The sequence below is a fragment of the Sinocyclocheilus rhinocerous genome, unplaced genomic scaffold, assembly GCF_001515625.1.
Source record: "Sinocyclocheilus rhinocerous isolate Xijiao unplaced genomic scaffold, SAMN03320098_v1.1 scaffold1111, whole genome shotgun sequence".
Lineage (NCBI taxonomy): Eukaryota > Metazoa > Chordata > Actinopteri > Cypriniformes > Cyprinidae > Sinocyclocheilus > Sinocyclocheilus rhinocerous.
Genome location: NW_015655406.1, coordinates 109,145 through 121,262, shown reverse-complemented (window position 1 = coordinate 121,262; position 12,118 = coordinate 109,145). Strand labels below are relative to the sequence as shown.

Here is a 12,118-nt window from a genome sequence, read left to right as displayed (position 1 = left end):
ATCTGCACACTAAGTCTTATTTTAGCTACGAACCACCCATTTTGACAAGAAGAGATTGTCTAATTGATGTACATAAACTATTAAACAAAGTTTGTTTGGTTTTTCAGTGACATTAGTATGAACGTTTCGATTCCCAGCCAAGATAACCACCCAAGTACTCTCCAACTGTTTGAGCACTATAGTAGCCTATCGTCAATTTAACAAGTTTGCATTTAATGCGACGAGTGTGTTTCAGTGGTTGAAATTAAGCACCACAGTAGGGCTGCACGATTAATCGAATGCGATTGTCATGCGCATTTTGATAGTAATGCCGGTTCTGTAATCAGCAGTAAATCATCATCACGTGCTTTCAGATGGAGCAGCATTTACTACACATAGCCGTAGTTCACTGACAAGTTACGCAAAAAAATCGCAGACGATTTTATTGCGCGATTCTGAAATCGAAGAAATCGTTCGCGATAATGACAGCTGTTTGCATAGCTTCTCAGTGAACTACGGCTCTGTGAAGTAAATGCTGCTCCATCTGAAAGCATGTGAAAATACCACATTTAATAACATATTTTTACTCCAAACTCACTTCATAACGTCAGTCGAGTGTTTGAAATAAATCCTTCTGTGAGATGATGTGGCTTCTTACACAGAATAAGGCACGCAACATATTTCATAGTATTTAAGCAGTGATAAAGGCATTGCATTATAAACATACTTTATTTTAATGAAAATTACAATAGTAATAACTCAGATAAACCATATATTGCCGTAGTCGTGTGTTTATTAGTCACGTTGAATCAATGAAAGCAGCTGAATCTTCTGTTTATTCAGCTGCAGCGATAGGCATTTTCTGGGTTTCTTCTGCGAGGCGTATTTGGAGTTTCAGCGCAAGAGCGCCTTCTGGCCTTTGGATGGAGATTTACTGCTGATCACAGAACCGTGCTTCACTGAAAGATACGCATGACAATCGCAGCTTCTGTCGAATTGTGATCTCGATTCCATTTCGATTTATCGTGCAGCCCTACACCACAGTGTTTTAATAGGCATTAACCATCACCTTATGACGTGGATGTGTCATATTGGCTGAACTGTGCGATCACCTACACCTGCTCTAGTGATAATGAGAAACAATCTGTGTGTATCCATGGCGTATTGCCCTGGTCAGACCAAAGCCCAGAGGTACCGCCGAGCAAATATGAAACACGAGTGAGCTGTTTGTGACCTGAGGGGTGTGTTGTCCACACCAGCTGTCCTGGACGGTGTGTGTGTGAGTCCTAGTGATGCCAGTTCCACCTGTTACTCTGAAACAAATACATTGTAATGACTATAATATATGATAGAGGAGAAGATTAAAGCAGAGAAGATGGAAGATTAAAGGACAAATTTGGGTCCAAATGTGCTGCTAAATTCAATATGTTATTCAGCATGTCTTCTTCCTACTGTCCTCTCATCATTCAAGCGCGCGTTTGATCCTCTAGCGGGACACGCAGACCCTCAAAATTAGCACTTGCTAAGAAGCAAAGTTAGTTGCTAGTTGGTTTGTAACTTTAGAAACATGAAATTTGATTCGTGTGAATCAGAAAACATGTTTGAAATGCACTAGAAATGTATTTATCAACATAAGTAAAATATTAATATGTGTGTTTTCAGTATTGGCTTATTATATATAAACTTATTATATATTTCTAAAGTATTTAAGGAATAAAGTACTATCTTATTTAAGGTTTCTACATATTTTAGGCAAGTTAAAGGGATAGTTCACCCAAAAATGAAAATTAATTTGTCATCAATCATTTATTTATTTATTTGGCTCATACAATGAAAGTGAATGGGGTCCAATGTTGTTTGGACAAAAAACAGTATATAACAATTATTAAAACATTTCCATTTATGCATTTGGCAGACACTATCCAAAGCAATTTATTTTGCATTTAATCTACACGTTTTCAGTTCATGCATTTCCTAGCAATCAAACCAATGACTTTAGGGTTGCTAGCACCATGTTCTACTGTTTAAACAACAGGAAGGCTGTTAATAATTGTCACTCGCCCATTACTGATAACCATTTCAGAATGTATGGCAATATTAAAAAAAGTAGTCAAAGTAGAAACTCTGATTTAATTAGATTTTCCATGTTGTTTTTGCAAAGAACTACAGTTGTGAGTGACAGTCGATCAAACTTGATTGGTTATGACATTTTGGTTATAACACTTTAGATAATGTGTTCTTTATTTGGATCTAGAGAAATCTTGTTTATCTGTATTTTGATGTTTTATTTAAATTTTTTCCATTTAAATTTTTTTTTTTTTTTTTTCTCCACTTTTATTTCTGTCAGTTCTCTCGGTCTGTCTTTCTGGTACCAAAATAAACATGTGCTTATGATTTATTAGTGTACATAACAGTATACCGAGAAATGACACTTTTTTTTGTGAAATCTGCCAGCTGTGTGCCTGTAGTGACACAAAGTGTAGAGAACAGATGTGAACAGAAAAAAAAAAAGATTTTCTAGTCTTGATTGTGAAGTACTTCTGATTGTCTCTGAGCAGATGTCTGCGCTGTGTTTTGAAATTGCCAGGGATGTTTCACTGAAGCTGTAAAGTCAGAAATGACTGACCATTTAATTATTAATGTGCAGTATCATCTCTTTTTGAAGATTGAGTTCAAATGCAATAATTAAAAAAAATAACTTAGTGTTATGTTTCAGCGCTGTGTCAGCGGCGCATTTAAGCAGATACCGCAAGTGATGTTGTCAAGTGATGTTTTAGTTGTCATGCCGAAGGAATCGCTGTGTTTTGCTGAAGTGGCGTGAAGCTGACCTCGCTGCTCAGATTTAAGCATTCAACATCTGTTCCCTGGTGAATGATGCTGTTCACGAAACAGCTTCAAAATGAGTTTTGTCAAAGGGGCATATTGCACTGAAATGTGCTTTAAATGGCAAGGCCGGTCGTCACATATGGGAACCCAAGGGCAATTGTAACACCTTAAATTTCAAAATCACAAAGGAGTGATTGCACTTAAGTATACACTCACTAAGGTTCTCTCTTTGTTTGAGAGAAAGACATGTGATTGCTTTACTTTGTGAGAAATTAACAACAAAAACAATTTTGAGACAAATTAGATTTTTTTTTTTTCCATTTCATTTTTCATTTTTGCAATTGTCCAGATCTTTACTTCTTTTCAGTTTGGATGCCCCTGAATCCAAATGACTACCTATTTTCTGACAGAGTTTTAGCTCTCTGGGAGCAGATTTTGTGAGGTCAGGTTAACTGTATCACTAGTTAAAAAATTACATATTACCGGTATATGGCTAAATTGAAATATAATATTGAATCTTTAATATGTGTTTAATGAAGTAATCAGCATTATTCCATTACAGTAATCAACTAAAAACTCTTCTTGACTTAGAAGTTAATAAATATATTTTAATAAAAAGAATCAAACATATTTAAAATCTTTAATGATTCTTTTATAAATATACTATATAAGTATACATTGTATGTATGCTTTAATTGTAATGTGTGCTTTAAATGCATATTATTCCTCACTGTTACAAAAATGAAAAAGGTGAAAACAATTTTAAGCTATTTTTAATTTAAAAAAATAGTAGCATTTTTATATATTACTTTAATATTAAAGTGTAATATTCTTACAACCTTGTTTGAGATACAGTACATTAATTAAATTTTTGTTTTAATTCAGCAAATTCAGAAAACACTTGCATTCCAGTTTAACTAGGCATTAAATTCATAGAAATAGCGCTACATTTAATATGCATTTTTTAGTGTAAACATCTGTCCTTTCTATGTAAATTAGGCTCATTATAGAGTGCATATTCACAAAACTCAGCACTATTTGCATGCTGCAAATATGCTATTTCCTGCAGAAAGCGGGTGGTAAACAATTAAAAAGATGAGCCAAATTCAGTCTTTGAGTCTATTCTTCATCGAGTCTTTCTAAATGCAAATATTGTGTTAATAAGTGTTACTATTACTACTGACTCACATTTGTAGTAGTTTGTGAGTTTTGAAGCAAAATTTATAAAATGTTACCGTTTTAAGCATTCAACATCTGCATGCTGATGGCATATGAAGGACACTTTGTTCTCTCTCTCCGACACTATCAGTCTCTTCATCTTTATTCCTCTCACTTTCACACACATCCCTGTCAACCCTCACTATCCTCCCTTTATCTAGTCTGTCCGTCCCTACTTAAAAAAAAAAAAAACATTGACAGGAAGAGCAGGGGGCAGATAAACACTAAGTGAACAGTCATCTAATAGACACACAAAACATCCCTTCATCTTAGAAGCACTGACATAAGCAGAAAAAAAGCTGAGATCCTGAGCGGTCCTGACACGTTTGTCACTCTGACACGCTGAGTGTGAGCATGCAGGGACTCCTTCACTAGCAGCATGAGCACACACACAAACACACACCGCTCAGTGAAGCTCAGGCTGTGTGGCACCTCTCTCAATCTGTTAGTCTGTCTGTCTTCTCTCATACTGTCACTTACTCTGTGTGTGTGTGTGTGTGTCTAAAACTCCTGTGTATCCTACAGGGATACAGAAGATTATGTTTTAATAGGAACTATTATGTTTCATAGTTTAGATATGGTACCTGTATCGATACCATATCAATTATTTGGCTGATATTTCCGATTCTTTTTAATGTATCATTTGATCATTTCCACTGTTTTACATTTAGATTACCTTTGCTGTCATCTAACCCTCACTTGATATAAAAAATTTAAAAAACACACAAATAAATAGCACTGTTAAATATAATATTTAGTAAATCTCAGAATATTAATTTTTCATACTTTATAATGTAATGGCTAATTTGTGTGTAGCATTTAAAATTATTATTATGTTTTTATTTAGACAAAATAGTATAGAATTTTAATATCAGATTAATATCATTTGGTCATCGACCACAATGATCATTATAATTATCCGATTATCGGTATAATTATTGTGCACTTAGTACATTTCAAAGCATTTTTTAAATGCAGAAATAAGAATGAAAAACTATATTTTACATTTCTGAAGAAAATCTTTAGAATTATTTCAATACTATTATTGTATTTATTATTATTTTGAATTAGCCTTTAATTTTATATTTCAAGTTAATATTATAATTTTAGTTTGTTTTAGTAATTTTATGTGCTTTTTATTAGTTTTTTTTATTTATTAGTCATTTTTATTAGTTTTTTTTTATATATATATAAATTTCTGTTTATGTATTTTATTTCAGCCAGTTGCCAAGGCAAGATATCTAACTTTCAATTAAGTTTTTAAGTAATATTTATAATTTATATTATTACAACTTTATTTTAATTAATGACAATTATTTTAGTGCTTTTATGTTTAGTTAACAATAGCAACACTGGTGTAGCATTTCAAAATTATTGTTTTTAGATTTTATTTTTTTATTTATTTAGACAAAATAGTATAGTTTTAAAATCAGCCATTTATTGGTTATGACCACAATAATTATTAAATTATTGGTTTAAAATTACTTTTTCATACATGAAAAAAGAATTAAAAACTAGATTATATGTTAATAAAGAAAATATTAAGTGAGGCCACCATGCTGCTATGCAGTTCCTAAGATGTTTTCTGCATGTTGCTATCCAGTTGCTAGGGTGTTTTGAATGGTTGCTAGGTGGTCAAAGGAGTCAAAAGATTTACCACATAAGACTTATTGAGAAGAACATGTACTATTACTTTTTTTGCAATCAGACCGTTTTCTCCTAGTAGATGATAATACAGGTGAAAAATCGCGTAGATGTGCATTGAAGGAGGGACGCGAGAAATGGGCAACCACTAATAATGTGTGCTAAAAACTACTAAGACCCATAGCAACTGAATGCCAGTATCTTAGCATGATGGCAGTGAGTTTTAAACAGGCGAGCAGAAATCTAGTTATCTGCAAAGGTTGTGTTCACACACTCCAATTCCAACACATGCGGTTCTCCAAACACTCATCATCTCCCTTCCATGAACACACGCACAACTGCTAATTAGCAAGTAGCACCACAGCAGAAACAACCTGGAATAGCTGCTTAAACAGAAGGGAACGAGTGTCTCTTTTTTACTCTAAAATGAGAAGATGTTAAGAGACGAGGAGGGCAGGAGTTCCAGAAATATTTTATAGTTTTTGTATGCTAGCCATACAGGAGACGCTTTCATTAGCGGAGGTGCTGCTTGCTCGCTGTGACACTATGGCGAAATGAATCACCTCTTGTGTTTGTGTGGGTGTGTGACACACAGGTGCTGACTCCCACAGCGAGCGCAGTTCCATGAGCCGCCTGCCCCCCTCGGAAAGCCGGGACACCTCACCTGCCCCATCCACCACGCGGACGCACTCACACGGAGACGGAGATCAACACTGGGACTTTGACCATGTGGAGAGAAACAACACCTCCAGCGTTTCTTCCTTCGAGGAGCTGGATCTCGACTCAGAGAGGACGGACAGGTGTGACCACACCCCTCCACCAATCACAGGAAGCGGCAAAAACAACCTGCAGGGCCAAGACAGAGAGATGATGGTCGAGGAAGAGTGAGAGAGCGGAATTTTTTAGATGGTTTTAAAGGGATGGTTCACCAAAAAAAAAGGAAATTCTGTCATTGTTTTTGTTGTGCAAATAACCGAATAGCTTACATACTCCAAAAAGCACCATAAACGTGGTCCATATGACTTGTTTGCTCTATTCCGATACGTTTTATTTTAGTGTTACTTATACTATCATAGTATAAATTAATATTTTAAATTAGCTTTTATTTTTATACTTTCAGTGTTCATTTTCATTTTAGTAATTTGATGTGATTTTGTCAGTTTTTTTATTTCTATTTATTTATTTTGTTTACCATCTGTGTTTTATTTCAGCTTTATTTCAATTAATGATTTTTAATAGTTTTAGTTAATTATAACAACACTGATTCCAAGTCTTCTGAAGCCATGTGATACGTTTGTGTGAGGAATATACCAAAATCTTGCCCTCTTCAAAAGTTCATGTTACGTTCTACCAAAATCCACAAATGTTCGGTTACTACATACATGACAATAAATGTTGTTTTAGTAAAAGCTATGCAATTTCAGATTTGAGTAAATATGAAAAAAAGAAGGATCAGATTTGAGTAAATTATGTTGATTATCAATGTATAACCACTTTATTTTGGTCTGTTTCTCACATAAAACTATGGTGTGGCTTCAAAAGACTTGGAATATAGTGCACATGTCATATGAACCACTTTTGCAGTGATTTTTTTTTTCCTTTTTATGTCTTGACAACTTTGAACAGTGGTTGAAAATTCCTAATTTTGTCATCTACAAAAAAAAAACAACGAGGGTGAAGAAATAATGACAGAATTAAAATTTTGGGTTGAACTACCCCTTTAAGTGTTATGGTGGATTTGTGTGAAAAACATGGTAAAAGAGGTGCTTCTATTGATAAATAAGAATGAAAGTTTTCTATTCCAAAGGGAATCAGCAGGTACAGAATTGTGTCTGTAGACATAAAAAAAAAACTGAACCAGGTAACCTGAATTTCTTGAAAACATCTTCATAATTGTATTTCGTGCTCCCTCATTAGCATTTCATTAGTGAAACTGTTATTTGTTTATTGATCGTAAGTTCCTAATGACTGAAGTTAAACTGACATTGATGTTAGAGATTATTCATGTAAATTTATATAATGTTCAGCTTTCAATTATTTGAGTCTAATTTGTTATTCTCTATCCACACATTGTCTTCATCCTTCAGTAATTGCTCATTTACGCCCAAAGTAACTCCCAAAACTGGGAGTTATGTGACTTGAATATTCATTCATCAATGTCATATGTTCATAGACAAAAGCAAATCTTTATTTGCACCAGAAACTGACAGATAGGAGGGAGATGATTGCAGCACATTTCCAGCACGTTTTTATGTGTTTTTACAATTAAAGGTGTTTGGACCATATATTTATCTGATCATATTTTATGATATAAATGGTATTGCATATACTTACTGGATTTCCCTCTGATATTACTACTTACACTTGATCAGCGTAGTATATTTTCTTAAATAATACAGTGGTATTTTTATGTGTTGAATGTTGAGGTGTTACTCACTGTACTTTTTTAAATTTCTATTGAAGAAATACATTACAGAGCCAACTGTGGGCCTCTGTTGATGTCTTGAATGTTCATCCTTGAAAATGTTTCCATTTTGATCCAGGTTGTGCAAGTTCACACATATTTCAGGACACACATGATATATTGTTAGTTTAGATAAAGTTCATAATATTTCATATCTATGTCTGATTTGAATTTTTAGTGATTTGTTCTGCTAGTTGTTGAGCAACTTAATAAAGAGTTTTAACAGAAAGGACTGGTTCTTCTTTCTTTCTTAAATCTATACCTTTGTTTCTGTAATAATGGCATACTTGCACATACTCCCAGTGCTATTTTAATATTATTTACATACCATTATAGTATTCATTCATATTAATTAGCTTAATTATTTTAACTTTATTACTCATTTTTACTTTTTCAGTCATTTTAATTTTAGTAATTGAATGTGCTTCTATCATGTTTATTAGTTTTATTTTTTCACTAATTCAATTTAGCTTTATATTTTTTTATTTTGATTTTAGTTCAACTTATTTTTAGTTTAAACTTTTTTTATTAGTTAATATTTATTATATTATAAATTAATAAAATATTTAATTAGCTTAACCTGTCTTTTTTGTCTAGAGTTTAAACAACCACCACACATCTAACAGTTTGTTGTTTATTTGTCTCGTAGTGACTGACCACTAAAAATCAACCAATTCCGATAAACTTCAAAACTTTGATGTCTAGTTTTTGTAATACCCTCCAGACAGACACAAACTACTGTAAATCCCTCTCTATATTATGTCTGGTACTGCTTTGTTTTCTGTAAAACCAAAACAACTGTCTGATCTCCAAAGAGATGCATTTATGATGTGTCTGCACATTGAACTTTTCAGAGGGTCCATGTACACAGTCGGCTTCAAAGTGTCATTTTAATCCACACTGTTGTAGATACCATAGGCGCTAATTGAAAATAAAACATCACAACACTGCCTCTTGAGACATCTAAAGAAGTTTCAAAAGCACACAGACACGGTCAAGTGTATCAAATACTCCCTCTTCTTTCACACAGTCTTGTTGATGATAGTGTTTGACTTGCACCATCAAGTCTGGTCCACATTGCAGCTTATGCTGACCCAGGACCATTAGAAAGGGTGAGACTGTATACTGTACAAAATTATTTTTGTAGTTTTAACAGTAAAAGACTGTAAAAATACTACAGTTAAAACCTGTTAATTGATTGTTTTGTTTTTTTCAGTTATGTACATTAGGGTTTTGTTACATCTTATGTTGTTAAATTAACGTCACGTGTATCACACTATTTTAGCATTGTGTGTGTTACTATGATGGTGTTTTGTGTTTATTACACCCTTTATATATTAGTATTTTCCTCCTCAGCTTGTGGAAAAGCTATCACTGTAAAAAATTACCGTGAATTTAACGGTAAAAGATTGTAAAAATGCTACAGTAAAAACCTGTTAAATGGTTAACGGTAAATTCCCCTACTATATACGGTGAAAAACTGTATTGGACATTACATGTATTGGACATTAATTTTACGGTAGTATACCATTTTTGGAAGTGAAAAAGACCGTATAATTTACAGGGAATAACCGTAAATTGACATTCCCAGAATTCCCTGCATTACATTCAAATTTGATGTTTTTTTGTTGAAATAACGGTTTCTTCTTAGTTTTTTCTTATCAGTTTTGTATATTAGGGTTGTGTGTTACACCTAATGTTGTTAAATAAATGTTTATTGTTCAATAGGTTTGTATATTAACATTATATCAGTTAATGAAATTACAGTATTTAACTGTAAATTTAAGTTAAAACCGTAAAACCTAAAACGTTGCTACTGTATTTTTTACGGTAAACTTCCGGCAACCACAGCTGCCGTTTTTTACCGTAAATTTTACGGACTTTTTTTTACAGTGTACTTGTAATGAGCTTTGATTCATCATCTGGTTTTCTCATTACCACCTGTGTATTTGGTGGCTGTCAGTGTATTATACAGTGGGTATAGAAAAGAATTACCCCCCTTTAAAATAATTTCATACTTTGCTGAAATGAAGACAGACAGTTTTCATTTTATTTTTGATTTATGATTCTTTTCTAAACCCACTGTAAGTGTATTATTATTTGTGGATAATTTTTGCAATATTCACTCAAAAACAAAATAAATGTACAAAAAGAATTTTACATAAAATGGAAAATGTACTGGTAATTTTCTGCCAGGACATTCTTAAATAATTTTACGGACATTTCTGTTAACCCTAAAACACAACACAATGCAGTGCAAAATTCAAAATACAGTTAAAATACCTGTAAGAAATCAATACAGATAATTCCTCCATATTATTACAGTACATTGTACCCTATGTTACGGATTCTTTTTAAAGTGAGTGACTCTTTTAAAAAAAAAGGTTGTAGATAAACACAAAATAAATTTCAGAAATATATGTAAACTTTGTGGTCAGAATATCTAGTTTACACAAAATATCCTTCAAAGCTTTGAAATCTAGACTTAGTTAATGTACCCTGATCCTCTTGCCTTTGACCTGCACAGAATCAACAATTCGTTTCTGCAACACTTTAGAACACAGCCTGAACGTTCAATTATTATGGCTGACCTATTTATAAACCTCACTTTCACGGTTACTTTACCTCCGAATATAACAAATGGACATTATTTTTGCATGAACGATTCATAAGCCTGTTGTTATTTAGCATAGAAATAGACAGATTTACATGCTGTTGCATCATACAAACCTCTAAACAATTTTTCCAGAGGGCTGACCACAGCTTTCAGGTATGATCTGAGAATTTTGACAAGTTATACTACTGTACTTCCATTTGGGTGGAAAAGTTTGGAGCAATTTCTGATAATCATATCTGCGTGTCCTTGCGCTCCCCAAAACTTCATCCTATCTGTCTCGTTCCTCTGGATCTCTCTGCCATTATGATGTTGAACAGACCTCTTTTTCAAGGCAAAATTGGTCCCTTTGTGTTAGAGGTGGTTATTATATAATCTATTGCAAGTGTTTGCTGCTCTAATCACCACTGTGGTGCATGTGCATTTCTCTCCAAAGTCCTCTGAAAACATCCAAATTACTTGTGTGTATGGAAGACAAAGCAAGCTTTGTGCTCCCATCGCTGTGTGTCTCTCCATCAGCGGCCAACCCCCTCCTGATTCCCCTTTAATTGGTTGAGAACTGAACTTGGACAGCGCTTGAGGGGTCTTAACACAGTGCTCTGGAACTTAGATCTTAAACACTGCCTTCTACTGATGCATACTTACAATATGAACTTCTCCCAGAGGCATCAGTACATTAAGTTTCATTCTGTAATTATAGGCCTACCTTCTTTTGCTTTGTGCTCCCATCGCTGTGTGTCTCTCCATCAGCGGCCAACCCCCTCCTGATTCCCCTTTAATTGGTTGAGAACTGAACTTGGACAGCGCTTGAGGGGTCTTAACACATTGCTCTGGAACTTAGATCTTAAACACTGCCTACTACTGATGCATACTTACAATATGAACTTCTCCCAGAGGCATTAGTACATTAAGTTTCATTCTGTAATTATAGGCCTACCTTCTTTTATGCTGTCTTGCACAGATGAATGGCCTCACCATTTAAAGCCCTTTCATAAGAGTTTGGGTTAGAATCAACCCTGCGAATCAAATCCTGCAAGTGGGCAGCATTTCCTTTGCTTTGGCTTAAATGTAAATGTGTAATTAGGCTTCTGTGTTTGATATTCTGCTGGATTGTAGAGGTTGGTAATATAAGGCTATAATTCTCTGCATCTCATGTTGTTTAAAAAAAAAAAAAAGTTGTGGCGGATCTAGAACACAGTACACAGTACTGTGATATTATTATATTTTGTCCTTTTTCGTGCATGACAGACCACAGAAGACATAAAATCATTAACTGACATGACATTAGAGTTTGAAAATAACGAGTGAATTTTCATTTTTGGTCCGCTTATCTCTTTAAATCTAAATTCTAGACTTATAAGATCTCATCTGTC

At 33.9% G+C, this 12,118-nt stretch overlaps 1 protein-coding gene across 1 annotated transcript in view; it reads left to right on the top strand.

Moving 5' to 3' along the window:
- The window catches only part of LOC107718226 (testis-expressed sequence 264 protein-like), a 44,241-nt gene extending 37,579 nt beyond the window's left edge, over nucleotides 1-6,662 (top strand). Inside the window, exon 5 of the mRNA XM_016525221.1 lies at nucleotides 6,263-6,662. Coding sequence (XP_016380707.1) covers nucleotides 6,263-6,555 — 293 coding nt within the window. The 3' untranslated portion in view covers nucleotides 6,556-6,662. The remainder of the gene's footprint in view (nucleotides 1-6,262) is intronic.
- Nucleotides 6,663-12,118: the final 5,456 nt, after the last annotated feature.